Here is a 27,757-nt window from a genome sequence, read left to right as displayed (position 1 = left end):
GGTTTTTAATGGGCCTTAATTAAAGGCCCATCAACATTAAACTTTCTCTTTTGTCATTAATAACATTTTGAACCCCATATTTTGTTGCATATTAGTGGACAGCGTTATAACTTTCTACAATTACAATTTTAGCCCAAAATACGTGGTAGGTACAGTGAATGACACAACAACAACACAAGAGAGAGCTATAATAACTCTTGGCGCCTCGTCAAAATCACGCGGTAAATACGCTCCTCAATCCTCATCAAAACATGGTTAGTGTATGATGATGATTAATTTAACAAACTTTCACAACGGTCGAATCTCAGTCAATCATTCATCCGCCATCTATGGTACCAACAACTAAGAAGGAATCTTCAATTTCTTCCTTCCCAAGTTTCTTCAATCCCCAGAAGATTCATTCATACACTTTTCCATATTTACTAGAAATCACTGCAAAAGTATTTTGCATTCGATGCTCTCCTTATTTGACTCTCCTTTTTTCCCCAGTTTTGATATTTATATAATCGAGATCTGTGGTGATAAGCGTATGATTGTTTCTCAGAGAACAAATGTACAAATCACAATACATAAGCGGCCAGAGAGAAAAATTCGTTAGGTAAAAATCGAATAGTATATTTTTTTTTGTCTTTGTTATCTTCAGATCTATTGAATGACGTATGAACTTTGAATGTACAGGTTAGATGATATAGATTCAACTTCTTCTCCCGCGACTGGAATGATGATGAAAGGAAACTGTTTCGGATTTAACCTAAAGAATCGAGGAGGAGGAGAAAAGAAGAAAGCATCCAAATCTTTCAGGGAAGGAGTCAAAAAAATCGGATCAGAAGGTCTAATAACCATCGGCAAATCGGTTACGAGAGCCGTGTTTCCAGAAGATTTGAGAATCACAGAGAAGAAAATATTCGATCCTCAAGACAAAACACTTCTTATATGGAACAGATTGTTCGTCATTTCTTGTATTTTAGCTGTCTCGGTTGATCCATTGTTCTTCTATCTTCCCGTTGTCGATAATTCCGGAAGCAGCTGTATAGGGATTGACACGAAACTAGCTGTTACAACCACGACTCTTAGAACCATCGTTGATGTTTTCTACTTGACTCGGATGGCTCTTCAGTTTCGTACAGCTTATATAGCTCCTTCTTCTCGTGTGTTTGGTCGTGGTGAGCTTGTCATTGATCCTGCAAAGATAGCAGAACGCTACTTAACCCGTTACTTCATCGTTGATTTCCTTGCAGTGCTTCCTTTACCTCAGGTAAAACAGAGTCAAAAATATCATTTGATGGTTATAATATGGATTCGTTATGATATTTAATTTGCGTGGATGTTTCAGATTGCTGTGTGGAAGTTTCTTCACGGGTCGAAAGGATCAGATGTGTTACCGACGAAAACAGCATTGTTAAACATTGTGATCGTGCAGTATATTCCTAGGTTCGTTAGGTTTATTCCATTAACATCAGAACTCAAGAAAACTGCAGGAGCTTTTGCTGAAGGAGCATGGGCTGGTGCTGCTTATTATCTCCTCTGGTATATGCTTGCAAGCCACGTAAGTTTCTCTACGTATATATATGACTCTTCTTTTGAGACATTTATTTATGATTTATATACACTTGCAGATAACTGGAGCGTTTTGGTACATGTTGTCAGTGGAACGTAATGATACTTGTTGGAGATTTGCTTGTAAAGTCCAGCCAGATCCGCGACTCTGTGTTCAGATTCTGTATTGTGGGAGTAAATTTGTGAGCAACCGAGACACTGAATGGATCAAAACAGTCCCTGAGCTTCTCAAAAGCAATTGTTCTGCTAAAGCAGATGACTCAAAGTTTAACTATGGGATATACGGTCAAGCTATATCTTCAGGCATTGTATCATCAACATCATTTTTCTCCAAGTTCTGTTATTGTCTTTGGTGGGGTCTTCAAAATCTCAGGTAAGGCGTTGCAATCGATGAATCAACCGTTAGCTTATGCAGTAGTTTTGATATATTTTGGTGTCTTCTTGAACAGCACGTTAGGTCAAGGGCTGCAAACAAGTACATTTCCAGGAGAGGTTTTGTTTTCCATTGCGATTGCTATAGCTGGACTTCTTCTCTTCGCGCTTCTAATCGGGAATATGCAGACGTATCTTCAGTCACTTACTGTTCGTCTCGAGGAAATGAGGATCAAGAGGCGTGACTCCGAACAGTGGATGCATCACAGGTCACTTCCACAAAATCTGAGGGAAAGAGTCAGACGCTATGATCAATACAAATGGTTAGAGACAAGAGGTGTCGACGAAGAAAACATAGTCCAGAGTTTACCTAAGGATCTCAGGAGAGACATCAAACGCCATCTATGTCTGAATTTAGTTAGAAGGGTAAAGTTTTTAGAATCAGAATGCTAAAAAAATTGCTTCATATACTAACTTATTAACTATGTGTTCTGTTTCTGCAGGTTCCTCTGTTTGCTAATATGGATGAAAGATTACTTGACGCGATCTGCGAGAGGTTAAAGCCGAGTCTATACACGGAAAGCACATACATTGTGCGTGAAGGAGACCCGGTTAACGAAATGATGTTCATAATCCGAGGTCGGTTAGAGAGTGTAACAACAGATGGAGGAAGAAGTGGCTTCTTCAATAGAGGGTTACTGAAAGAAGGAGACTTTTGTGGTGAAGAGCTTCTGACATGGGCACTTGACCCTAAAGCAGGCTCAAACTTACCTTCTTCCACAAGAACAGTGAAGGCTCTTACTGAAGTAGAGGCGTTCGCTCTTGAAGCTGAAGAGCTGAAGTTTGTAGCAAGTCAGTTTAGGAGACTTCATAGTCGACAGGTTCAACAAACTTTTAGGTTCTACTCTCAGCAATGGAGAACTTGGGCTTCTTGCTTCATCCAAGCTGCTTGGCGTCGCTATTCGAGAAGGAAAAACGCTGAACTGAGACGTCTTGAAGAAGAAGAAGAAGAAATGGGTTATGATGAAGATGACTATGATGACGAAAGTGACAAGAGGCCTATGCTTATCACTAGAAGTGAGTCTTCTTCTAGGCTGCGTTCAACGATATTAGCATCAAGATTTGCTGCTAATGCTTTGAAAGGGCACAGAAGAAGGACCTCAGAGAGTTCAAAGAGCTTGCTGAATCTGCAAAAGCCTCCGGAACCTGATTTTGGTGCCGAGTAATCCAATTCTTGTGCAGAGAGGCCAACATCAGAACAGAGACTTTATAATTGATTTATACACATAAATTCTATATATATAACTTGTTTCAGAAACTGTAAGATTATCTACACGAGAGCCAATGATCCTTCAAAAACCTGCATTGCGTTTTTAACAGTTCCTATGTCGATATCTGCTAGTTTACCGGTCTTCGAAGCAACAATTACACAGTTGTTCTTCTCTTCTGCGTATGGTACAAAGAGCTTCCCTTTCTCTTCTGAAGCGAACAACCCAATACTGGAAAAAAGAAGCACACACAGGTCAATTCTTGAAAACATTGATCACTCTTTATCTTAATCAGATAGTTTCACCTAGGTTTGTCTCGCGCATTAGCTAGTTGAATCGCAGCTGTGTTTGTAGCAATAACTCCAGCAGAATCGTTTATCAGAGCAGCCAACTAAGTAACATCAAGTAAGATAAGTCAATTCAACTTTGCTCATAATTAATACAGACAAATCTGCATGCATACCTGTCCTGGTGTTGTGATGAACACCATAGATGTATCATCACCAACAAAATCTTCAACGTTTTCTCTATCTTTCTCATGTGGAATCACAAAGAGCGGTTTGTATCCCCTGGCATTTTCCAGAATCATGTCTCAGAGGAAATTTCAATCTCATCAAAACAAAAACATTACATTTTGAAAAGGTGTATAGTTAGTTACCTTATACCCTTTACAATCTTAGCCCATTTTTCAAGTGAAAGTAAACTATCACTATCTCCTTTTGATTGCATTGATGCCTTTGAATCTGATTCAATCCCATGAATTACTATAAACTTCCCTGTGGCTGCTCCAGCATTCCTGTACTTCTCAGCCACAACCTCTTTCAATTTCCGCGAAATCGATACTCTAAGCGGCAGCACAGGAGTCCTTGGAACACTCCTAAACGGTTTTCCTAACCAATCTTCCATCTGATCATACCTGAAACCATCAACAGTCAATTTGTACTGCGGGAAAAAATATGCAGTTACGTCGGTTTCAAGGAACTCACATGCTATAACCTAATTCTGAAAGGTTGGTATTTTCTGCGGTAAAGGTTTCAGACAGCATCAGACCAGCTCCAGCAGAGTTAACATTCGGGTAAATGTAACTAACTCTGTCTCGAGCCGTTGTCATGAACAAAAACGCTGCGTGGCCTAACCCTGCCAGCTTCGTGGACAGAATCATGTCATAGTACCTTCCCTGAAACATGACTTCAAGAAAAGTTAATTAACTAGTCTGATAACGGAAAGATATAAAACGAAGGTTGAAAAATTTGTAAAAGTTACAAACTTTGAGAATTCCGATCATGTCAGTGTATTCAGCTGGTTCAGGCCAATGATCATCTGGATCATACACATTTGCCCATCTCACGTTTTTGTTTAACTCGAATGTTTGTTTACCTCTTTCAGTCGTTAGTACATCTACCTGAACACCAGGATACCTTACAAAAACAACATGAAACGAACGGACAATGTTCTGCATTACATAATAACTTAAGGTTTTGAAAAGGTCAAAGGGGTTGGCTCAATGTTACCTGTCTTTGAGTAGCTGAATAGTGGGGAAAAAGAGTAAACGCAGCAACAACGTCTAACATCTCCTCTGATTTTTAAAGGCAAAGAAGCGAGCTCGACGGTGTAACCCTTGGGAAACTTCAAGAAACCATAAGGGTTATCAGGATTATCCGGTGGTCGTGGATCCTCGTCTTGTTTCCCGTCGACGAACAAGGACCCGTATTCGTTATCCGGGTCTTCACCGCTATCAAACGGGTCGAGCCATTCGTTCTTCTTCTTCTTGAGATTGACCGATACATCTAAGGATCTCGAAGTAAGGCGAGTTTGAAGGAAGACAAGTGGTTTGGTGGTGGGAAACGGCGGCGTATTGAAGAATGGTGAAATGGGTTTGGGTAACAGAGGAAGTGAAGCCATTAGAGAGAGAGGTCTTTTGAGCCAAAGAAACAAAGTTTGGATTTTTAAATGTTTTTGTTTGTGAAAGAAAAGAGAAAACTTAGGATAAGTGGGTCCCTTTTGTGGCTATTTTCCGACCGTAGAAGAAAATTCTCATCTAATTAAATTTTTTGGTTATGGCAAATTGGCAATTAGTACTTACAAAAATCTTATTCTCTGTTCGATTAATTAAAACTTTTGTCTTGATATGGGTTGATAATGATATGCACGCGCAAAACATTCCTAATTGCAGAAGCATTAATTAGTAGTAACTTTACAGTAAACAAATCTCAGATTAAAAACCAATTTAATTCAAGTCGGGTCGAGAAATAAGTTACCCGTTTCCATTGCCGGGTCGAGGAACAAAAGATCAGAAAAAAAGAAGGCGGAAGAACCAAATTGTGACGTGTTAAGCGGTGACTGGTGAACGACCTTTTCTTCTCCTCTCTCTCCTCTCTCTCTCTCTCTCTCTCTCTCTCTCTCTCTTTCGATTTGATTCGTTTCGTCTCCGATCAGAAAAGCTTCTTCTTTTTTTTTCCCTGAAGTCAAAAGGGTTTTTTCTTCTTCTTCACTGTTCCAAGATTTTATTTTGTGTGTGTGTTTCGTCAGCTTCTCTCATTGTATTCTAACCATACTTTTTTTTTCTTCTCGTGAACAAAGCAAGTAACTTGGCTTTGTTTTGCTAGAAGATTCCCTAAAAATAAGATATTTAGCGGTGACCAAAAAAAAAAAGTTATCATTTTGGGTGGTAATGTAGCTGTAAAGTCTAGGGCTTTTGATATATAATCTCTTGAAATTGGTTTCGAGACTGTTTAAATTACCAATTTTGATTCTAGTTGTGATCTAGTGTTAGATCTGTGAGAATCGGGTCAATGTCGGTTCCACCTCGATTCCGGTCCGTAGATTCCGGTGAACGAGAATTCCGATCAGTTCTTGGTCCTACTGGGAACAACAAGCTGCAGAGGAAACCACCGGGGATGAAATTGGAGAAGCCGATGATGGAGAAGACGACCATCATCGAGTCAAAAGATGATAAAACGAAGAAATCAACTACTCCGGCTTCGCCAAGGACGACTCTGAAGCAATGCTCGTCTCTTTGCTCTTCGATTCTGAGGAAAAACAGTGCCTCCATGACTGCTTCGTATTCCTCTGACGCTTCTTCTTCCTGCGAGTCATCGCCTGTGAGTGTGGCGTCTTCTTCCAGCTGTAAGAAGGTTGTGAGGAGAAGTGGAGCTGTCTCTTCCACGAGGAAGCTCAGTGTTGGGAAGGAAGAGGAGAAAGTTGCTGGTGATTGCTTTGCTGATGGCCGTAAAAGGTGTGCTTGGATCACACCTAAAGCTGGTAATAATCAGTTTTTGACCTACTAATCTCACCTATTTCATAATGCAAGAGTTTTTGTCTTTAGATGTAGAAATGCGCAAGAATGTGAATGTGAGATTGAGTTTGACCTGATTTTCTGAATCAGTGAAGACACGATGAAGTTATCTGGTTGAATCAATGAGACTGATTTTAATAGGTGTTTTTTGTTTGATCTAATTGTTGTCTTCTGTGTATGAGGATAGTGAAGTAACACAATGGTCAACAAAATGCTTGAATTGCTCTGTACTTTGTTCAGTGAGCATTGTGTAGATAATTTGCTACATAACTTATGTAGTATATAGGTTGTCCTGAAGTTCCCTTCTAGATGTTTTAACTTCTTATTGTTCAAGATATCTAACTTCCATGCTAAGAGGCGCTTGCCAGTACTCTTTGTTGATCTCTTATATCCCATATCTTTCTCGGCTGTAATTGACTAATAATGTTGTGTTTTTCTTTCTTGTATAGACCCATGCTATGTTGCTTTCCACGACGAAGAATGGGGAATTCCGGTACATGACGACAAGTATGTGTCATCCTTAACTCTTTTACTTTAATCAGAGATGCCCTCTGTAATTATAAGAGTCTCTTATCACTTGGTTAAACTTTTGTAGGAAGCTTTTCGAGTTATTGTGCCTCTCTGGTGCTCTAGCCGAACTCTCCTGGACCGACATTCTCTCCAGAAGACAATTACTCAGGTAACCATACCAAGTTCTTTGTAATCCGAATTTGAAATCGCAATATGAACTTCTGATACCAAGCTAGTAGTAGTTCTGATCTCTCATATTGCTTAATTTGCTTCTTACTTGAAAACAGGGAAATTTTCATGGACTTCGATCCAGTTGCTGTTTCTGAATTGAATGACAAAAAGTTAATAGCGCCTGGCACTGCTGCCATTTCCTTACTATCAGAGGTCAAGATACGGTCAATCCTCGATAACTCACGCCATGTGCGCAAGGTAACATTGCGTAGCCTCACACTTACTGATCTATACTAGTAAAAAAAGCTTATAACTCCTCTAAATGTAACAATCTCTCTGGCTGTTGATTCTTAACTTAAATACAGATTATAGCTGAATACGGATCCTTTAGGAAGTACATGTGGAACTTTGTGAACAATAAGCCTACACAGAGCCAATTCAGGTATCAACGGCAAGTCCCCGTGAAGACATCGAAAGCTGAGTTTATAAGCAAAGATCTAGTACGCAGAGGCTTTCGCAGCGTTAGTCCAACGGTAATTTACTCATTCATGCAAGCAGTTGGGCTCACAAACGATCATCTCATAGGGTGCTTCAGATACCAAGACTGTTGCGTAGATGCAGAGACGATAACAACCAAGGCCAAGAAGAAAAACGAGCGAGAGTGACATAGAAGAGCTATTTCTGAAAACAAGCTAATTAACGTATTTTGAGTACCGATGTTGTTTTGCTTTTGCTTTCGAAGATTATATTGACACAACGAGGTTTTGTTACGGTGAAGTGTTTTTTTCTTTTTCGTTGTATAGATGTTTTTTTTTTGTGGTAATCGGTTTAGCATAATAGGATGTCGCCATGAAACTGTTAGACCGGACGTATCTCCGTGAATCGATTACATGCTACGTTTTAAAATTCTTCATTAACCAAAATACCAAATGATTTACTTATAGGCTATGGTATGGTCGAATGGGGTACACATGTTTCATTATGGTCTATGATGCTTAACTTTAGAGAAGGAGAAGCTGTATTCGTTAAGTTACATTACATCATTTAAAAATTTAAGAAAAAAGTAATTTGATCTTAGATTGTTTTTTATTACCGAACTGTAAATGAAAAAAAATAACATTCTTGATGAATAACGGCCGTGCATTGTGGACGTCGAATTCATCTTTGGGCATATTCTTTTAGTTCACTTGGGATTTTCTGACATTTGTAATTGAAACCAATGGTTCGTGTGTGTTGTTATATAGCCTATGGTAGTAGGCATCTTAGTCAAATTACATGAGAAGTCTCAACAAAGAAGTACAAAAATAACAATCTATATGTATTATTTCCTCAGCTATTTAAATTGAAGAGCTATATATATTATACTACAAAATTAGGTGTCCGTGAATCTTGATATGTCGTCAATGATTTTTGTTACGTGTCGATTATAAAATAGAAACAAGTAATAGAGTGTTGCCCAAAAAAAAGAACAAGTATAGAGTGTTGTTGACTATCGAATCTTTACCAAAATAAAAAAAAAGTGGGATGGTGATAGATCCCACTTCGCATAGATCCTCACCACGCGCACTTCCTTGTGGGGCTCCATCTTTTCACCGTTAAGGTTAGCCATTTTTACAATCTCTTCTTCTTTTGTTAATCTGTTATCATTATTATTATTAGTGAACTTTTCTAATACGAATTGGCTTTTTGCTATTACTAGTTTGTTAAGCTGATGAACAACAGCTGTTGAAAGTTTCTTTTACGTATCATTCATGTGCTATTAGTTTTATAAAAAAGAAATTGATCTGAATCAGTTTTTCCTACGTAATTTAACTTCCCTAATTTTAACAAATGGAAGAAAGAATACTAATACTCTCTCCGTTTCAAAATATAAAATGTTTTAGAGAAGTTTTTTTTTCATAATATAAGATATTTTAAAGTTTCCATGCAACTTTTAGATTAGTTTAATATTTTATATTGTGTAGTATTGTTTTTGATTGGTTCAACTTGTTAAAAGTAAATAATTTTTAATTTACGTGCTTTAGTTAAAACATCATATATTAAAAGTATAACTTAAGAGTTTCTTAATAATTTTTCATAAACTAAAAGTTTGACTTATTGATGAGAAAGAGGGAATTTGTGATACATTATCGAAATATCCACATATGTATTTGTAGATTGCCGATGCATTCATTTATCAAATTCTTCCCCAAAAAAAAAAAAAAAGTAGTTTTGGCAATTGCATTAATGAAAAAAAAGAAACATATTTCAATGAGAATTCATTACCCGAAAAAAAAAAAAAAGAGATTTTTTGACTAAAAAAGAGAAAGAGATTTTAAATGAGATTTCTTATTAATTAAATTGTCTCTTACATTTGACCAAAACACGTGTATATGTATCTCTGCATACTTTTTCTTTCTGTTGTAGACAGAGAGAGAGAGAGAGAGAAGAGAGAAAGGCGATGGCGGCTGCAACAGCAAGTGGGGGCAACCCAAGTTTCTCAAACTCTCCTCTCATCGAAAACTCTGATTCTAATCAGATTGTTGTCCCTGAGGTCTTTCTCTTTTTCTTTTTTTTCTTTCAATGGCCTTCGAAGTGGACAAGAGTTGTTTTTTTTTTTTCTAAGGATTCAGTACTGACTTGTGGTTTTAATAGTATAATGTTATTGTTTCTTTTATCAATACATGCAGAAGAAGAGCTGGAAAAACTTCTTCTCATACTTAGGCCCTGGCTTTCTCGTCTCAATTGCTTACATTGATCCTGGAAACTGTAAGATTCCACTTTCCGTAGATACTATACATAATTCATAAAAGTACATGTGTAACGCTTTAAATTTACACAGAAACACATAAACTATGCTTATTTGTTGTTACAGTTGAGACTGATTTGCAATCAGGAGCTCAATACAAGTATGAGGTGCGTTACATAATCAAGAGCTCATAAATGTGTAACCTTTACGTTCTTTGTCTTTGTTGATTTTTTCATTACTCGTTTCTTGGTCACATTAAACAGTTGCTCTGGATCATATTGGTGGCGTCATGTGCAGCTTTGGTTATTCAGTCTCTTGCTGCAAATCTTGGTGTCGTCACAGGTTTAAATCCTAAAATATACTGAACAAAGTCTTTCTTCTATTCTAGTCTAGTCTTTATATACATCAATGGTGATCGCAGGAAAGCACTTAGCAGAGCATTGTAGAGCTGAATACTCCAAAGTTCCAAACTTTATGTTATGGGTAGTAGCTGAAATCGCTGTTGTCGCTTGTGACATTCCTGAAGGCATGTGTTTTCTTACTTTTGTTGCAGTGATGATGGGAGTATTCTCATTCTGTTAATTTATCAAACAAATGTTGATTAATGAATCAATCAATTCATTGGTTTTCTTTGTATGCAGTGATTGGAACAGCATTTGCTTTAAACATGCTTTTCAATATCCCGGTTTGGATTGGTGTTCTTCTCACTGGACTTAGTACATTGATTCTTCTAGCACTTCAACGATATGGGGTATCTACTTTTACATTTGTTATGTTTTTTTTTAACTCTTTATCTGTTTTCATGTGGCTTTCAAGTCTCTAAAATTTGTATGTTGGTTGTTTTTAATATCCTTACAGATTAGGAAGCTCGAGTTCTTGATCGCGTTTCTTGTGTTCACCATTGCTATATGCTTCTTTGTTGAGCTTCATTACTCAAAACCAGACCCTAAAGAAGTCCTGTATGGTCTCTTTGTTCCTCAGTTAAAGGGTAACGGTGCAACTGGTTTAGCGATCTCTCTCCTCGGTGCCATGGTTATGCCGTAAGCAACTCTCTGTCTCTCTTTCCGCCTCAACCAAATTACGAAAATTCCTCATCTGTTTTTGCTTATTTCACAGGCACAATCTCTTTCTCCACTCTGCTTTAGTTCTCTCTAGAAAGATTCCTCGTTCAGTGCCCGGCATCAAGGTAACTTATCACCTATATATCATACATACATTCTCATGGTTGGTCGTTATGAGTCTGTAAGTTCCTCATTTTTATTTACAGGAAGCTTGTCGGTATTACTTGATCGAAAGCGGATTAGCACTTTCAGTGGCATTTCTCATAAATGTCTCTGTGATAGCAGTGAGTGGTGCAGTTTGTAATGCCCCAGACTTAAGTCCAGAAGATCGAGCAAGTTGTGAAGATTTGGATTTAAACAAAGCTTCATTTCTGCTAAGGGTATAGGTTTTGGTTCAGTTTATAGCACAACTTTTGACAAGATTATAGATATATAAGACGTCTTGCTATCTTCTTGTGGTCTCACAGAACGTTGTGGGAAAATGGAGCTCAAAGATATTTGCAATTGCGTTGCTTGCTTCTGGTCAGAGTTCAACAATAACCGGAACATATGCTGGACAATACGTTATGCAGGTGTGACCAAATTCCAGATATATGCGCTCCTAATTAGTCCTAACTTGTGTCTAAATCTTGTTCTTATTTTCCCACAGGGGTTTCTTAATTTAAGACTACGACCATGGCTTAGAAACTTCTTAACAAGATGCTTAGCTATAATCCCAAGTTTGATCGTTGCTCTCATAGGTGGCTCAGCTGGTGCTGGAAAGTTAATCATCATTGCCTCGGTATAACCCCCGGTAACTCAAACTCTAATCTCTGAATCATATATACATTCTTAACACTAATCATCTTATAATCTGTTTGCAGATGATCTTATCCTTTGAACTCCCATTTGCTTTAGTCCCACTTCTCAAATTCACAAGCAGCAAAACCAAGATGGGCTCACACGCCAATTCACTTCTGGTAATAAATCAACTTCACTTCTCTTTATATATCAGTAACATCGATCGAAGGAACAAAATTTAACTAATCCTGCGGTTTTTGTGTAGATTTCAGCTGTGACTTGGATCATTGGTGGACTTATTATGGGCATAAACATATACTATCTAGTAAGCAGCTTCATCAAGCTGCTTCTCCATGGTCACATGAAGCTTGTAGCCATTGTCTTCCTAGCATTCTTGGATTCTCTGGCATTGCCCTTTACTTAGCTGCCATTGGTTACCTTGTTCTCCGTAAAAACAGAGAGTCCTCCGCACAGTATCTCCCTTCTGATAACTCTCAGACCGCAGAAACACTTCCTAGAGAAGACATTGTGAACATGCGGTTACCTAATAGAGTAGCAGGCGACTTAAGTTGAAGAATTATATAATTTAAGATGGAAGAAACATTGTTTACTTATTGTGATCTATTACATAGATTAAACATGACTTGGTGTAATCTATTACATAGATTAAACATGAAGCCTTTTCTACAAAATCCATCAAAACGGTTTGGCTAAAGATCCGAGCATATAGATTCATAACCAGATCACAAGACATTTTGAAACAGAGGTTTCACATAACCAGAGACAAGAAACAAAGATCAGTATCTTGTTTTTTTTTTTAATAATGATAAAACAAAAGTAATATCAATGGCTTAGGAAACTTGAGGGAATAAGCTTTTCAAGAACCGATCTTGATGCCGTTTTCGATGGATTCTTGTGAAGTTGAAGGAGGGGGAGGAGGAGGAAGATGACCTTTCTCTTGCAAGCTCTTGACTGTGTCGTAGAGGCTTTGCTTGGTGGATGTGAACTGTAAGCCTAAGTCCTTAATCTTTTGGTTAGTGAATTTGTATGGCTTGGCTCTAGGGTTCTTCTCGTCCTTGCACCTGAAAACATTATTACACAAGTCAAACATCGTTGTTACTTACCACAATCTTTTATTTTACTTGGGTCAATTATTTGGGGATTTGGCACTATCTTAGTTGAACATTATTCACTCTAAAGCGACCCAAAAATTGTCTAATTAAAGTCAGACAAAGAGCAAAGACTAGCTCCATTACAACTACCGTTTCTTTTCAACTCATAATATGTTGTGTGTTGTGCATATCATCTTATGGTTTCAATAGTATCCACGTCAGCGGTTGGTGAGGAGTGGACTTGGACTTATGCCTTATGGTGTGAGTTGTTGGGTATACCAACTTTCACCACAAGCGATCGAAAAAGGATCATGGGACCAAACTCACAGCCATCATTGGTTTTATTATCAAAGTCAGTGATATCAAAAAAGAAGAGATAAAAAGAAGAAAAGAAACATTCTCACATGGTCAGAAAATAAAGAAATTGTATTGTACTTTTTTTTTTTGACGATAAAAAGCTATGTCAAATTAGCGAAGACGCTCTAAGTGACGTCAGATTCTCGTCATAATCAGCTTTAAGTGTTCATATGTTTACTGATTAGTGTTGGTGACGACTGACGACTTATTCTTGTTATGCATTTGTATACTAAAAAGTCTTAATACCAATTAAAAAAAAAATAATGATAGTTATATAAAGCAGAGTACTTGAGACCGGTCATTGCTTAATTGATACACAAGACCTAACATCGTGACTAAAAGACGTTATTTGCTTTTTTTGTTTTCATTTTTACTCAAGTAAGTGTGAAATCATGCATCTCTGAGGTTACTAGGCGTTATTGATGCATGGGTGCCAAGTGTATCATCATTCGTCCTAAATAAATAGCTGATACTACGAGATGGCGTGCACACATTAAATTGGATTTGTCGTTTCAAATGAGAAGAAAAATTAAATATATATATATATATATATATATATATATATTGGACCACATTAATAAATAATGCTTGATATCTTTCAAGTTGGTTATATGTTTCAGATGTTTCAAATGGATTATGTTTTACCACTTTCAAAAAGTTTTCAGTTTTATAATATGATTCTCGTTTTTAAGTAAAACTAACCTTAAATAATTAGTAAATTCTTAAACGAGACATTAGTTAGACAATACTGAAATGCTAAAAGCAAAGTTTTAGTTACTTACTTGGTGGGAAGTGGATACTCCGGGAATAGCTTAGCTAGAATCTCAACAACTTCACCGCGGTGAAGCGCGCTCTCGGCAAGGAGATAACGCCCGGAGGCCGATGGTGCCTCATAGACAAGAACATGAGCCAGCGCGACATCGCGAACATCCACATAAGCCTGAGTCAAGTTAGCGTAAGTCTTAGCCGAGCCGGTTAGATATTTGAGGACGTGGAAGAGACTGGCGTTGATCGTCGGCTGTAATGGTGGTCCAAGAACAAGCACCGGATTCAACACCACCAAGTCAACACCTTTCTCTTTTGCTGTCTCCCACGCCGCTTGTTCCGCCACCATCTTACCGTAACAATACCAATTCTACAAAAACACATTTCAAAGTTTTCATATAACAGATATATTTTCACATTAAAACCAAAGCACAAGAAAACAAAAGAAATAGTGTTTTAAGGCTTAAATTAGTAGTCAGAGAGAGAAATTAAAAAAAAAAGCAAGAAGACCTTGGTGTTTTTGCAGAAGTCAAGATCACTCCAACAACTTTCGTCAACGACTGCGTCAGGGTCACGGTTAGGGTCCATGTAGACGGCACCAATAGAGGAAGTGATGACGACACGCTTAACCTTAGCTTCAGCCGCAGCATTAATTACGAACTTGGCTCCGTTCACGGCCGGCTCAACCATTTGCTCCTGAAGATTAATAATTAATTAATATTCACTCCAACATCAAAACTCTTATTAACCATCTTTTTCTTCATTTTGAAGTCTTTTCATGCAATAAATAAAATTTCTTTACAAGAAAAACAAAGATAATGACTTTCTCGGATATGTCATCATTGACCAATACGAACATATATACCCCACTGAACAATAATACTAAAGTTTATGTAATTTTCATGATAGCATTTTCGATAGCGGCAGGTGGTGTGTAATTAAGGAACGACAAAAAGAACGTAAAGTAAATCAGCTCCACTACCATATTTATATAATTTTATTACCAACAAAGGTCCTTTAACTTTTATTCAATTCTCTTTGTAAGCCACAGAAAATGCAAGAAGGATATAGAAAACCCAAGAAGAAATTACTTACGGGATCGTCAGTGACCGGAGAAGCCGTATGAAAGACACCGTCGCAACCATCAACCGCCGCTTTAAGAGCCTCGTAGTCTTGAAGATCTGCTTTGCACAGAACCAGTCTCTCCTTTGCTCCTTCTAGTTCTCTCAAATGTGTATTCTTTGGATCATCTTCAAGAAAATAATAATAATAATAATAATAAACTTTAAAAACAAATCCCAATTGTCAAATACAACAAATAATAAAATTGACCTTATTAAGAACTTAGATTATTATTATGGTTTTTATATATAATGAGTAAAAAACGAATATAATATATATCGGACCTGGATTCCGTACGGTTCCTTTGACTGTGTAGCCTCTCTCAAGAAGTGACTTAACTATCCAAGAAGCGATGTATCCACCGGCTCCGGTGACGCAAACGGTTTTCCCTGCCGATGATGTTTCGTCGACTGGCATATTCCCCGATGATCGAAAGAAAGTATAACAAGAGCTTAGGTGTTGTGAGAAGAGAATGCGTAGTTACAAATCGAGTTACGTTTCGTATTATATAAAGACCGAAAAGGTAAGTTATCTTTATATTTACAAACTTGCCAAGTTCACCTAACAATGGTAATTATTAGATAATGTTTTTTGTCTATATTTTTATTCACATTATCTTAGAAAAAGTATAATTATATAATTATTATTATTGAAAACAAAATTTATAGAAAGAGGGGTTGGTGGAGGAAGAAGAAACATTTGGAACTATATACCCCCTTATTAAAAAAGAAAATATTATCTTTAGACAAACTCATAATCTTGGACAATACTGTATATTTAAATGATACCTACAATCATTTTAACCTGGGTATTATATTTATATCTATTGATAAAGACAACATACTCATACATTTCTGGATGATGATGTATACAATGGAAATAAAAGAGAATTACAGATTGATTAAGATATAGTGATATACACTATTCTTTTGGTACAAATTTTATGTTATGTTGTTACTCCTTCGTCTAATATTATATGATTGATTAGATTTATGCACTTTTCTATGTATGATCAAAGTTTTATGTCCAATATCAGAAATGACAACACAGAAGAATCTACGATCATTGTTTGTGTTATCTAACCTGATAGCGACTTTTTTCATACACCTACACATAAGTCATAGGCATGTCTCTAAACATATAAAATATAAATAAATATATATGCTCCTAGCCAGGTGACATAAGATCAAACTAGTTCCATAACAGGACATAGGTCAGAAGAATCTACTAACAAGAACACCACCATTCGTCTCTAAACAAGCAAAGCTTTAATTAACACCAAAGTTGTTACCTAAACCACCAGAACCAATCTTTTTTCCTGAATTACCATTTACCTAACCATGTGCTTGATTCATGGATCAACCTGAAGCACGGTTGTACTCACTTCTGCCTTATCAGACTCTGCTTCCAGTTCCTTGTTCACTCTCTGATCATCTTCTTCAGCTTCATTTTCTACTTTACCAGTCTCAGGAATGCTTCTATTTGTTTCTTTATCAACCTCTTGTCCCTTTGCCTCAGACATATCCTCGTTCTCAATCAATTTTGTACCTGCAGTTTGCTCTTCGGCTGACTCTTTCTCTTCTACCTTGGTTTCAGGCTCTGCATTTGGCTCTTTCACTGACATTTGCTCTTCTCCCTCAGTTGTGGGTTCAACATGCGTCTCTTTCACTGACTCTTGCTCTTTCTCATCAGTTTCAAGTTCTGCATTTGTCTCTTTTGCTACCTTGTGCTCTTCCCCATCAGTTTTGGTTTCCGCAATTGGCTCTTTTGCTGCCTCCTGCTCTTCTCCATTAGTTTTGGGCTCTGCATTTGGCTCCTTCAGCGAGTTACCATCTTTTCCATCAGTGTCAGGTTCCTCATTTGGCTCTTTTGCAGATTTTTCCTCTTCTCCATCAGTTTTGGTTTCTGCATTTTGAATCTCAGGCAGTTGTTGGTCTTCTTCCATAGCATCAGGCTCTGCATCTGATTCTTCCCCCAATTTCAGACCGTCTTCACCTTTAGTTTTGGGGTCTTCCTTATCATCACAATCTTTTTGACTCTCCCGGTGCATAGCTAGAGTCACCTTCTGCTTTTTGTCAGTCCTGCTTTTTGTTCTATCAGGTTCACCATTCAGGTCATTCAACGATTTACAGTTTTTCCCTTCAGTGCTTTCTGGTTCATTGCTTACAGCCTTAAGTGCACCTTTGGTTCTTTTCGCTTGCTTAGTGGAGTCTGTTACCGAGTCTTTCCCCTTCATCTCTTGCGTAGAGGATCTATATCCATATTTGTAAACCACTCATTCAAAGATCAAATCTTCCAATAACAATAATATTAATTATTATAAAGTTTCATACCCGACTTCTGGAGAACTATTTGGTTCCACATTCTTCGACACATTTTTGCTCTTCTTGGCTTTCTGCCTTTGTATACTGCACATAACAGCAAAAACTCAAGACTAAAACGATACCAAGCTATACTAAAGTTAAAATTGTGGGTTATCACAAAACTTTGAAAGTTTCACTTACATTTTAATTAAAGGAGTAGACTCCTCATCAATATCCTGCTTAAAAACATTTTGGGGTAAATCAGTTACATATATCTATAAGATGTTTTGGGAAAAATAAACAATGGAGAATAAACAAAGAGAATCTCAATGTAAGAATTTTTCACACTGGCTGAAGAATTAACCTGGATTATCTCATAACGTTCCACTTTGAGATTAAGCTCTTCTACATCCCCATCTAAATATTTCACCTGCAACGAGACCAGCAATGGAAAAAGTCTATATTAAACAATTATGTAGCAAAGAGAGAATTCAAATAAGCAAATAGAGAAGCTAACTCACTTGATGCATCTTCTTAAGACTACAATAGGAACTTATCACACCTTCATAAAATCTGTGTACACATAAATGGTGAGGTTGGTACCATTTCGTCCCCAAAAAAAAAAAGTTTGCTACCATTCATATTACAGTATCAAAAATATGAAGTAAGCAAGTTTTACAATAAACTTACGCCTTGTCGAGTGGCCACCAGACATTAACTTTCTTATTAACCATTTCCTCACCAAGCTCATTTGTATCGGGCTCCTGAAAAGAGAAATCTATACAATATGAATACAGGTGACAAGTCAATACCTCATAGCATGGACAGAGAAAGCAAGTAATTTCATACCACTCCTCCTGCTGTCTGTTTCCTCTTGAGATGGCTCTTAGGAGTTTGTTCAGATTTTTTGGTAAAAGGCGTCGTTGCACAAGAATCCTTCTGCACGGTTATCACATTGTAAGTAAGGATGTTCTAGGATATTATATACTGATAAGAGAAATCATGGTTCATAAAACTTGCTACCTTGCTCTTTGATGATCGGGGTACAGGCGTATCCATGCTTGCACCTTCTGAATTTTTTTTCTTAGAATCTGAATGGACTGATTTTTTCATGCTTGCACCTTCTGAAGTCTTTTTCTTAGCATCTGAACTGACTGATTTATTCATGCTTGCACCTTTTGAAGTCTTCTTCTTAGCATCTGAAAGGACTGAGTTTTTGCCACTGTGCTTTACCATCTTAGTGTCTGCAAGAGGCTTCTTTGCAGATGTTTTTGCTAAACCATTCTGTGCTTTCTCCTTTTTACTTGACCTACCAGACTTAATGCGATCTTCAGGTTTTTCAAGGTCAGATTCCATCAAATCTTCTTCTTCAGGATTATCTTTCTTCACAATCTGTTTCTTTGATGGTGGTGTAGCTAAGGAATCTACATCATGATTTGTCTCTTCCATCTTTGTTCGGCTTCGTTTACGTGACCCCGTCTGATTTGTTTGACCAACTTTAGTAGGTGAAGTTGCTTTCTTGGCAGCAACCTTCGCAAGTGATGAATCCTTGAGTTTTTTTTCCTGCACCACCTTCTTGCTTGAAGACGTCTTAAATGAATAGCCTTCCTCAGGATTCATCAGAGAATTGGGTTTCCGCCCTCTCTTCCTTTCAGAACCTGATGTAGTCTCTGCATCTGTACTCTCGGACTGCCCTTCATTTCCAGTTATTACTTTGTCATCTCCATTGGCCCGACGAGTTCCACCTCTAGCAGTTCTCTTGGATCTATTTCCCTTGCGAGAAACCCCCAAATTCAATTTGACCTAATTCAACAGATTAAGAAGACATTGGTTAAGCAACAAACAACGTGAAGCTGAACACTTGCAATGAAAAAGCCTTTCAAATACAGTACCTCTAATGAATCACTTGGAACTACTTGTTCTTCTGATATCTTTTCATCTGCCTGAAAATTTGAAAAAGATAGAAGAAGCTTGATACGCACCGTTGGCAGTTGCAAACTTCAAGATTATACCACACAACTATCAATCAAACCAAGAGCTCAGAACATAAAGAATACCTCATTTTCTTTGGCCTTAACATCACTGTGCCCTTGAGAAATGGCAGATTCGCTTTGGCATATTAATGAAACTACTGGAGAATACATGTCCAAGCTAGTCCCTGTGGACTTCAAAGCTTCCATGATGCAAGGCTGAAGCTTACGGGCACAACTACTAAGAACCTTCTCCACAAGCGTGGAAGCCGCTGGTGAGACATCCTAAGGCATGTCAATCAGACAAATTAAACCTCAAGTGTATATAAAACCTTGGAAAATCTAACCTCAACTGGGGAAAACTTACCAGGCTTTCCTTTTTGACAGAATTTAAGAGAACCTCGAGCAAATCCATGGGTACTTCTTCACTTTCATCTATAACTGTGATCATAATCGTTTCCATTGAGAGAAGCACCAGTAGAGGATGACCCAGCCTAAACAGATGCACAAAAGAAAAACATCAACATATGCCAAACGTGAATACCCCCTGAAGCCAGTTTCATATGAAGTACCTAAGAGTTAATTGAGCTTTGTGATAACAGGATCTACACCTACCTTATAATTTTCAGGAACCGTCGAAACATATCTAGGACAAGATCATCGCACTCCAAGTCCAACATAACTAAGGAAGATCTGACCTTTGCAACAGTCTCAAGAACAACCTCAGCTTTCCTGTAACTACGACTGGTAGAATCAGCTAGTTTATCAAATGCTTCTATTGTCACCTCAAAAATCTCCTGCAAGTCAAATAAGCAAAGCCAATGGCCTCATGAGAATATTTGAAATAAGCATTTTACTGGAATCCAAAAAGGTACACAACTTGTGGATCAGAGGTATATCAACCTTCATCTGGTCATCGTCATAAGGGGCATCTGGAGCAGTAATCCTCATAATTTCAGTCAAGCAAGAGACAACAGAAACCCTAACATCAGAATCAGGATTTCTCAAGAGATCAGCAGATACCAAAGCTGCCATGGATGGTTTTAGGTCATTTAGTAATGATACAGTAGCATCTTGCTCGACAGTGGCGAGCAGAGACTCAACACTCTACACACAAGAGGCATCAAAAAATCAGATGATTGAACATAAATCGCAGATAAAAAAAAATTCGCTTAGGGATTTGAAAGCAGCAATAGAACCCTAAGAAAGATTTCACCTTTTATCCCAAAATATCTCAGGAAACGCTACAAAATCACTAACGAACATCGAACAAGACAGCAGAAATCAGAAACCCTAATCGTATCCTATAATCTAAGCCCCCCAAAACAGAGAAATTTCACCAAACTCATGAACGAAAACAACAAAAACCAGAGAATCTCGAGAGAGAGTGAGAAGGAATCGTACATCGAGAAGACGGAGAGTCGCATCAGTTGAGGAATGAGGCTTGACGAGATTGTCTGCAGCCTCGAGGAGTGCTTTAGAGAGCTTGGTCTCTCCGACAAAAGGACCCATCTTTGGTTTTGTTCTTCTGGAGATTTCAAAACCCTAGAAAACAAAGAAACATTCCCCGAATTGAAAGGGAAAAGAAAATAAAAAAGACTGTGTCTTTTGGAGAGAGCCTCTAAAAATCCAAAGGGTTGGAGCAAAGGGAAAAAAATAAAAATGACAACTTTGCGCCTTTTAAATGCGCGGTGTTGGAAACATGCAAGAACTGCTCTCTCTAGCTGAGAAGATTATTATTAACTCATAACCAAACAAAACAAAAACGCTAGTCTTTAAACTCGATTATGTCAGTGTTGACAATTAAAATAAAATAAATCAATTATGTCAGAGACAAAATTTTGATTTTATTCATATATACTAAGAGACTAGTTAGTTGTTGCTCTAATAATACCAGATTACCAGAATGATTAATCGGTGGTGGTGCCAAGCTTTGTTGGATTCGTCTCTTCCCGCCCTTCTTCCGGAGCTTTTCACTTCAAAAAAATTGAAAATTTCCAAGTGTTTTTGTATTCGTGTAAATCGTAAAAACTAAAAACCATAGGTTCCTTTATATTGACGGCGATATAGAACACAGAGCCAATAAGGATGAATAAAATAAATAATTGACCTTAAAGGACTGAAATAATATCCTGTTAATTGTTACAAAAATATATTCTGAATCCTTTAAAGGATTAAACACTTGCCTTTAAGAGATAGATTCTGTATAGATATAGAAAACAAAGAAATCTCAATTGTCAATTTAAAAATCCACAAGGCTATATAAACTACAATCAGTGAAGTAATTTTTTAACTGATCATATTTCACTTTTCAGTACCTAAAAGGCCTATATAGTATAAGGCTATCGTCGTTATATTGTATCTGCAAAATTTTAAACATTTTATTTTATGATAAAATTGAGCCAAAAAAAAAAAAAAAAAAAAAAAAAATCTAAAGGAAATTTGGCCTTTGGAAGAGCAGAGCCTAGGAGGATAACAACAAAACTTGACAATGTTCCAACGTCCAAACAAATCTCAACAGCTGTCCGCTAAAATATTAAAATATCAAAACCAAGAGAAAACAGCATTTTGGGATGAAAAAGCATCTGGAAATTCGAGTTTAGAGAAGCTTCATAAAATTTATTGAGATTCAATATACTTCTTGACGATATTGAGAGCAGTCGTCTCCTCGCCGTAGTCCTGACAAGAAATTCACATAAACGCATTAAGTGGAAGACTAGGTACTGTTACCAATGAATCCTATCAATTATATATGATTCATAGGATACACGAGTTAAAAGTGAAAAGACGTTTATTTACCTTGACAACAAGACATGAGCATCCAAACAACCTTCCTGGCATTTCACTCAGATTCAATCTTGCAGAGCTGCAAAAACAACAACATCAAAAAAGATTCAATTCGTTGTCGAAAAACCAAACATTCATTTGGAGCACAACAGAGCTTTAGCATATTGATGAAAAAGCCTTTCAAATACAGTACCTCTAATGAATCACTTAAACTACTTGTTCTTCTGATATCTTTTCATCTGCCTGAAAAATTGAAAAAGATATGAGAAGCTTGATACGCACTGTTGGCAGTTGCAAATTTCAAGATTATATCACACAACTATCAATCAAACCAAGAGCTTAAAACATAAAGAATACCTCATTTCTTTGGCCTTAACATCACTGTGCCCTTGAGTAATGGCAGATTCGCTTTGACACGATAGAGCACAAAATACAAAGATCATAGATAGAGAACCATACGATAAGCTAGACGAACCATTGTAACAGAGTGCACCACCGGGCTTTACGACCAACTTTGATCCTCTCTTGAAGGAACTTGTCGAGAGAAGCAATCTCAGGTTTTTTTTGCGGCAACCGACTTCGAGGAACATATGTCCTTCAACCCCATCAATAGTTCTCCTTACTACAGTTATGTAGTCGCAACTGTTGGCCCTGAAGCTGATGTGGAAGATAGCATTCATAGACTTGAGCTTCTGAGACGTGTCAGCATGAGTTTCTAGGGTTTCCACAAGTACCTTCTTCATCTCAATGTCCTTTGGCAGAAAAGAATGAGATCCAGCATAAAGTGAAAACTCGGCATACAGAAGAAGCCAATCAATTTTATCAATGTCCGTTTTCGGAACCTCGTAGAATCTCATAGCATCATCACCAGAAGCTGGTGGTTCCGACGAAAAAGCAGGCATAGGTCCTCGGTAAAACTTATCTAGCACAAAACTATGGAAGTAGTTTAATGCAGTATCTCTTTCCACTGTTGTGGGTTTGATTCGGCAGCGTTCCATGAAGAGCTTAAACCCGGGAATGAGAGGTCTTCTGACCATAGTTTGCAAAGTGAGAGAATGATCAGCAGCAGCAGCATCAACATCTTTAACGTCGACAGTAATATAGTAAGTCGTAGAAAAGGGATGTTCGGTATTCAGTTTAGGTATGCGTATGAACTCCAAGTTCCTATTATTCTCAAAGTTGAACCAATGAACTCCCAACCGGCCGTAGAGAACCATTTCGGTAGGTGGTTGTTCTTCTTCGGTAAAATAAAATGGTGAGATTCCGTGAATAAGTGGGATACGAACGTCAGGATCGAAATCGAAACCCTAAACCCAATCCAAAAAAAAAAAAAAAAACAAATATTACAATGTCGCAGGGGGTTGTGTGTGTGTTAAACAAAAATATAAATAAATAAATAATATCGCAGGGGGTTACGTACCTGACTATCGTCTCTTTGGCGAAGGTAATCCACATCTTCTTCCTCTGCTTCTTCTTCATACAAGTGGCGCAAAACAGGGCCCCATTGTTCAGATGAACTCCGGAAGTCCAACAACTGCACCAGAGGTTTCCGGTTGTCGACTCTACCTGGATTGCCTGTTTCAAGTATAACAGGCTCTTCATCATTTGTTTCCCAAGGCGCATTCTTTTTCTTTACCCTACGGTAGACACAGGTGATCTGATGATACAACAAGGCAGGAAGAGTAAGAATTAGAAAGTTGTTAGGTTTTTTTTTTTTTTTTGGACAGGAACGAGAAATCTTCTAACACCTAATTAAGAACCCAATCAAATACATACAAATTACAATCGATCGCCAAAAATAATAATAAATACCTTAGATGTGCCTCCTCCCACTACTTCGGCTTCTTCTTCGAGACCTGGTACTAGTGGAGAATAATTAACATCACTGTGCCCTTGAGTAATGGCAGATTCGCTTTGGCAAATTGATGAAACTAGTGGAGAATAAATGTCCAAGCTGGTCCCTGTGGACTTCAAAGCTTCGATGATGCAAGGCTGAAGCTTACGGGCACAACTACTGAGAACCTTCTCCACAAGCGTGGAAGCCGCTGGTGAGACATCCTAAGGCAAGTCAATCAGACAAATTAAACCTCAAGTGTATATAAAATATGGGAGAATCTAACCTCAGCTGGGGAAAACTTACCCGGCTTTCCTTTTTGACAGAGTTTAAGAGAGTCTCGAGCAAATCCATGGGTATTTCATCACTTTCATCTATAACTGTGATCATAATCGTTTCCATTGAGAGAAGGACCAGTCGAGGATGATCCAGCCTAAACAGATGCACAAAAGAAAAAACATCAACATATGCCAAACGTGAATACCCCCTGAAGCCAGTTACATATGAAGTAACTAAGAGTTAATTGAGCTTTGTACACCTACCTTATGACTTTCAAGAACCGTCGAAACATATCTAGGACAAGATCATCGCACTCCTAAGTCCAGCATAACTAAGGAAGATCTGACCTTTGCAAAAGTCTCAAGAACAGCCTCAGCTTTCCTGTAACTGCGACTGGAAGCATCAGCTAGTTTATCAAATGCTTCTACTGTCATCTGAAAAACCTCCTGCAAGTCAAATTAGAAGCAAAGCCAATGGCCTCATGAGAGAATATTTGGAAAGAAGAGACCAGTTTTACTGGAATCAAAAGGTACACACAACTAGTGGATTAAAAGGTAAACCAACCTTCATTTGGACATCGGGATAAGGGGTCAGTGGAGCATTAATCCTCATAATTTCAGCCAAGCAAGAGGCAACAGAAACCCTAACATCAGAATCGGGGTTTCTTAAGAGATCAGCAGATACCAAAGCCGTCGTGGTTGAAAAAAGGGCTCTTTCTACAGAAAGAGGAGCATCTTGCTCGACAGTGCCGAGCAGAGACTGGACATCCTACACACAGAGGCATCAAAAATCAGATGGTTGAACATAAATCGCAGAGAAAAAAATTCCCCTAGGGATTTGAAAGCAGCAATAGAACCCTAAAAAGGTTTCACCTTTACCCCCAAAATGTCTCAGTAAACGCTACAAAATAACTAATGAACATTGAACAGAACAGCAGAAATTGAATTTTCCTTATGTTTTAAGAAACGAGAAACCCTAATCGTTTACTATAACCTAAGCCCCCCCCCCCAAAAACAGAGAAATTTCAACCAAACTCACGAACGAAAGCAACAAAAGAAACCAATTTATCGAGGAAACGTTACAAAACCAAGAGAATCTCGAGAGAGAGGGGTGAGAAGGATTCGTACATCGAGAAGATTGAGAGTAGCCTAGATTGTCTGCAGCCTCGAGGAGCTTGGTCTCTTTGGGGAAAAAAGACATTCTGGAAATTTCAAGAACGATTAATCGGTGGTGGTGCCAAGCTTGAATACGTCTCTTCCCGCCCTTCTTCCGGAGAAAAGATTGAAAATTTCCAAGTGCTTTTTGAATTCGTGTAAATCGTAAAAACTAAAAAACCAAAGGTTCTTTGTAATTGACGACGATATAGAACACAAAATATGAAAATAGACGCCAAAGAGGATGAATAAACTTATCTTGAATAGACTGAAATATTATCCTGCTAATTATTACAAAAATAGATTTTGAATGCTTTAAGATCTAGATTCTGTATTCTCTAGATTGAAAAACAAACAAATCTCAATTAATAAAACCACGAAGAATTAAACTACCATCAGGGAAGCAACTTTTTATTTTCTACCATCACACTTGTAACTTTCAGTACCTATAGGTTATATCAGCAATTTTTTAAACATTTTTATTTTATGATAAAAGTGAGCCAAAATTATAAAATCTAAAGCCAAATTTGGCCTTTGGAAGAGCAGAGACTAGGATAACAACAAAACTTGACCATGTTCCAAACAAATCTCAACAGCTGTCCGCTAAAATATTAAAATATCAAAACCAAGAGAAAACAGCATTTTGGGATGAAAAAGCATCTGGAAATTCGAGTTTAGAGAAGCTTCATAAAATTTATTGAGATTCAATATGCTTCTTGACGATATTGAGAGCAGTGGTCTCCTCGCCGTAGTCCTGACATGAAAATCACACAAACGCATTTAGTGAAAGACAAGGGACGATAATCAACAAATCCTATAAACTACATGATCTATCGGATACACGAGTAGAGGCATAAAGACTACTATTTACCTTGACAACAAGACATGAGCATCCAACAACCTTCCTGGCATTTCCCTCAGAATCAATCTTGCAGAGCTGCAAAAACAACAACATCAAAAAAGATTCAATTCGTTGTTGAAAAACCAAACACTCATTTGGAACAAAATCGAGCTTTAGTAAGTAAGGTATATAAAGGAAGAGTAGGTAATAATAATAAACTTACACCAGCCCATTCGCCGAGGGTCTTGGCACTTGGAACGGTAAGCAAATTGATGTTGTGATCAGCACAAAGAGCTTTCACAAGCTTAACGTAATCAGGCTGGTTGCAGTCTTCAGCCAAGACACAAAGCTGAGCCACACGCTTCTCAATAAGCTTAGCACACTCATGAAGACCACGAACAACACCACCGTGAGCACGAGCTTTCCTTAGAGTCAACTCCAATGCAGTGTTTACGTCCATGTCCTCTGGGATTGCCGCTGGCTCAGCAACGGGAGGAACAACAGCTGGGGCAGCTTCATCACTGTTATAAGGAAAGAATCAAAATTTAGACAGAGCAACAATCACATATCGATGGAACAGATTGAGATTAAAAATTCAGATCAATCATAAAACCTAGAACGGATCATAAAACAGCACAAGAGAGATCATAAAAGTATCAACAATCGACAGGAACATTCATCAACATCAACAATGCAATAAACAAAATTAACAGAAATATAGATAAAACCAAGTATAGGAAATGTTGATGAATCAGTTATTTTGAACATTGACAACGGAGATTTAAGAATGCAGGAAAGAACACAGTATAACTAAGCTTACCCTGACATGTTTTCTCTTTGATTGTTGTTTAACGACCGGAAAAAAAAAAACAGAAGTCCTTTTGTTATCTGCCAATACAAAAGAGCAAGCAAAATCGGAATCAACAAACGGAGCAAAATCGACGGGGGACAACAAACAAAGCTCAACAACCGTAAAAAAAATACATAGCCAAGATTACAAAAAGGTAAGATCGTAAGAGCGTTTGAGGAGCTGAAACACTGACTTCAGGAGACGAAGACGGCAGCAGCGGAAAGGATGTGAAATGAATTTGTAACAAATTTATATGCTCTCTTTACTAAAACCCTAATTTCACCACAAAATGACCGATCCTTTAACGGATCGTCGATGACCGTATGTTGGGCTTGGACCGGGCCTATCAGTTGGCTTTGTTAACGACGTCGTTTTAAAATTATTGTTTATCTACCTTCTTCTCTCCCACTATATGAAACTGTCTTACACGAGTTTAGGGGTTGACAGCAACGTGGATTAGTGGAATCATTAAAAATCAAAGTGTTTCGTTTTTTTTCTTCTTTCGTTGTAGATTAAAAAAACCAACTTGTGTAACGCCCCCTGATTTATTTCTTTTGGTTATATGTGTCATTAGTATCGCGGAATCTATAACGCAATTTTAGAAAGAAAAAAAAAAAGGTATGATTGATAAGAAAACTACG

General features: G+C 37.7%; 6 protein-coding genes and 3 pseudogenes across 11 annotated transcripts; 3 read left to right on the top strand and 6 right to left on the bottom strand.

Annotated features, from left to right (window-relative positions):
- Positions 1-216: 216 nt before the first annotated feature.
- On the top strand, positions 217-3,288 carry LOC104755911 (putative cyclic nucleotide-gated ion channel 7). Its single transcript, XM_087497222.1, has 6 exons — positions 217-598; positions 679-1,255; positions 1,334-1,546; positions 1,617-1,930; positions 2,007-2,355; positions 2,433-3,288. Exons 1-6 carry the CDS (start codon positions 552-554, stop codon positions 3,153-3,155), a joined length of 2,223 nt encoding a protein of 740 aa, XP_087353348.1. The 5' UTR covers positions 217-551; the 3' UTR covers positions 3,156-3,288.
- LOC104755912 (photosynthetic NDH subunit of subcomplex B 1, chloroplastic-like) lies at positions 3,183-5,356 on the bottom strand (annotated as a pseudogene). The gene is made up of 7 exons (XR_015587680.1): positions 4,709-5,356; positions 4,465-4,615; positions 4,184-4,374; positions 3,856-4,113; positions 3,661-3,766; positions 3,503-3,588; positions 3,183-3,428 (listed from the first exon to the last, which is right to left on the bottom strand). The product of XR_015587680.1 is annotated as a photosynthetic NDH subunit of subcomplex B 1, chloroplastic-like (transcript).
- Positions 5,357-5,621: 265 nt separating this feature from the next.
- LOC104755913 (uncharacterized) lies at positions 5,622-8,079 on the top strand. The gene is made up of 5 exons (XM_010478398.3): positions 5,622-6,458; positions 6,942-6,999; positions 7,088-7,171; positions 7,290-7,431; positions 7,539-8,079. The coding sequence occupies exons 1-5, from the start codon at positions 5,990-5,992 to the stop codon at positions 7,836-7,838; spliced, it is 1,053 nt and encodes a 350-aa protein (XP_010476700.1). The 5' UTR covers positions 5,622-5,989; the 3' UTR covers positions 7,839-8,079.
- Positions 8,080-9,548: 1,469 nt separating this feature from the next.
- Positions 9,549-12,434, top strand: LOC104755908 (metal transporter Nramp6-like; annotated as a pseudogene). Its single transcript, XR_015587679.1, has 13 exons — positions 9,549-9,706; positions 9,843-9,921; positions 10,028-10,068; positions 10,165-10,243; positions 10,323-10,427; positions 10,543-10,652; positions 10,760-10,941; positions 11,018-11,087; positions 11,169-11,342; positions 11,430-11,534; positions 11,612-11,743; positions 11,826-11,921; positions 12,008-12,434. The product of XR_015587679.1 is annotated as a metal transporter Nramp6-like (transcript).
- LOC104755910 (cinnamoyl-CoA reductase 1) lies at positions 12,328-15,845 on the bottom strand. Its single transcript, XM_010478395.3, has 5 exons — positions 15,383-15,845; positions 15,072-15,226; positions 14,487-14,672; positions 13,994-14,346; positions 12,328-12,824 (listed from the first exon to the last, which is right to left on the bottom strand). Exons 1-5 carry the CDS (start codon positions 15,513-15,515, stop codon positions 12,620-12,622), a joined length of 1,032 nt encoding a protein of 343 aa, XP_010476697.2. The 5' UTR covers positions 15,516-15,845; the 3' UTR covers positions 12,328-12,619.
- A 380-nt stretch (positions 15,846-16,225) lies between these two features.
- On the bottom strand, positions 16,226-21,795 carry LOC104755907 (sister chromatid cohesion protein PDS5 homolog E). Of its 2 annotated transcripts, none has more exons than XM_087497219.1 (14): positions 20,776-21,795; positions 20,275-20,478; positions 19,987-20,168; positions 19,739-19,865; positions 19,459-19,656; positions 19,294-19,344; positions 18,422-19,204; positions 18,251-18,340; positions 18,092-18,165; positions 17,923-17,974; positions 17,766-17,831; positions 17,603-17,637; positions 17,432-17,506; positions 16,226-17,350 (listed from the first exon to the last, which is right to left on the bottom strand). In XM_087497219.1, the coding sequence occupies exons 1-14, from the start codon at positions 20,881-20,883 to the stop codon at positions 16,450-16,452; spliced, it is 2,946 nt and encodes a 981-aa protein (XP_087353345.1). In that variant the 5' UTR covers positions 20,884-21,795; the 3' UTR covers positions 16,226-16,449. The 2 variants fall into 2 exon arrangements, with proteins under 2 accessions (XP_087353345.1, XP_010476696.2); XM_010478394.3 differs by having other exon boundaries at positions 18,425-19,204.
- Positions 21,796-21,805: 10 nt separating this feature from the next.
- Positions 21,806-25,653, bottom strand: LOC104759245 (uncharacterized). The gene is made up of 10 exons (XM_087497224.1): positions 25,399-25,653; positions 24,836-25,039; positions 24,535-24,717; positions 24,299-24,425; positions 23,971-24,216; positions 23,579-23,815; positions 22,516-23,465; positions 22,352-22,401; positions 22,171-22,237; positions 21,806-22,050 (listed from the first exon to the last, which is right to left on the bottom strand). The coding sequence occupies exons 3-8, from the start codon at positions 24,561-24,563 to the stop codon at positions 22,371-22,373; spliced, it is 1,620 nt and encodes a 539-aa protein (XP_087353350.1). The 5' UTR covers positions 24,564-24,717; positions 24,836-25,039; positions 25,399-25,653; the 3' UTR covers positions 21,806-22,050; positions 22,171-22,237; positions 22,352-22,370.
- LOC147923376 (sister chromatid cohesion protein PDS5 homolog E pseudogene) lies at positions 24,577-25,471 on the bottom strand (annotated as a pseudogene).
- Positions 25,654-25,807: 154 nt separating the features above from the next.
- LOC104755906 (small ribosomal subunit protein eS12z) lies at positions 25,808-27,448 on the bottom strand. 3 transcript variants are annotated; one of them, XM_010478392.3, is made up of 5 exons: positions 27,310-27,448; positions 27,087-27,154; positions 26,490-26,787; positions 26,297-26,362; positions 25,808-26,179 (listed from the first exon to the last, which is right to left on the bottom strand). In XM_010478392.3, exons 2-5 carry the CDS (start codon positions 27,092-27,094, stop codon positions 26,120-26,122), a joined length of 432 nt encoding a protein of 143 aa, XP_010476694.1. In that variant the 5' UTR covers positions 27,095-27,154; positions 27,310-27,448; the 3' UTR covers positions 25,808-26,119. The 3 variants fall into 3 exon arrangements, with proteins under 3 accessions (XP_010476694.1, XP_010476695.1, XP_010476693.1); XM_010478393.3 differs by having other exon boundaries at positions 27,251-27,391; XM_010478391.3 differs by having other exon boundaries at positions 27,265-27,391.
- Positions 27,449-27,757: the final 309 nt, after the last annotated feature.

This window comes from Camelina sativa, chromosome 17 (assembly GCF_030686135.1).
Source record: "Camelina sativa cultivar CO46 ecotype springtype chromosome 17, ASM3068613v1".
In the NCBI taxonomy this organism is placed as follows: domain Eukaryota; kingdom Viridiplantae; phylum Streptophyta; class Magnoliopsida; order Brassicales; family Brassicaceae; genus Camelina; species Camelina sativa.
Note: the sequence above shows the minus strand (reverse complement) of the source record. Positions and strands in the feature narration are given on the sequence as shown.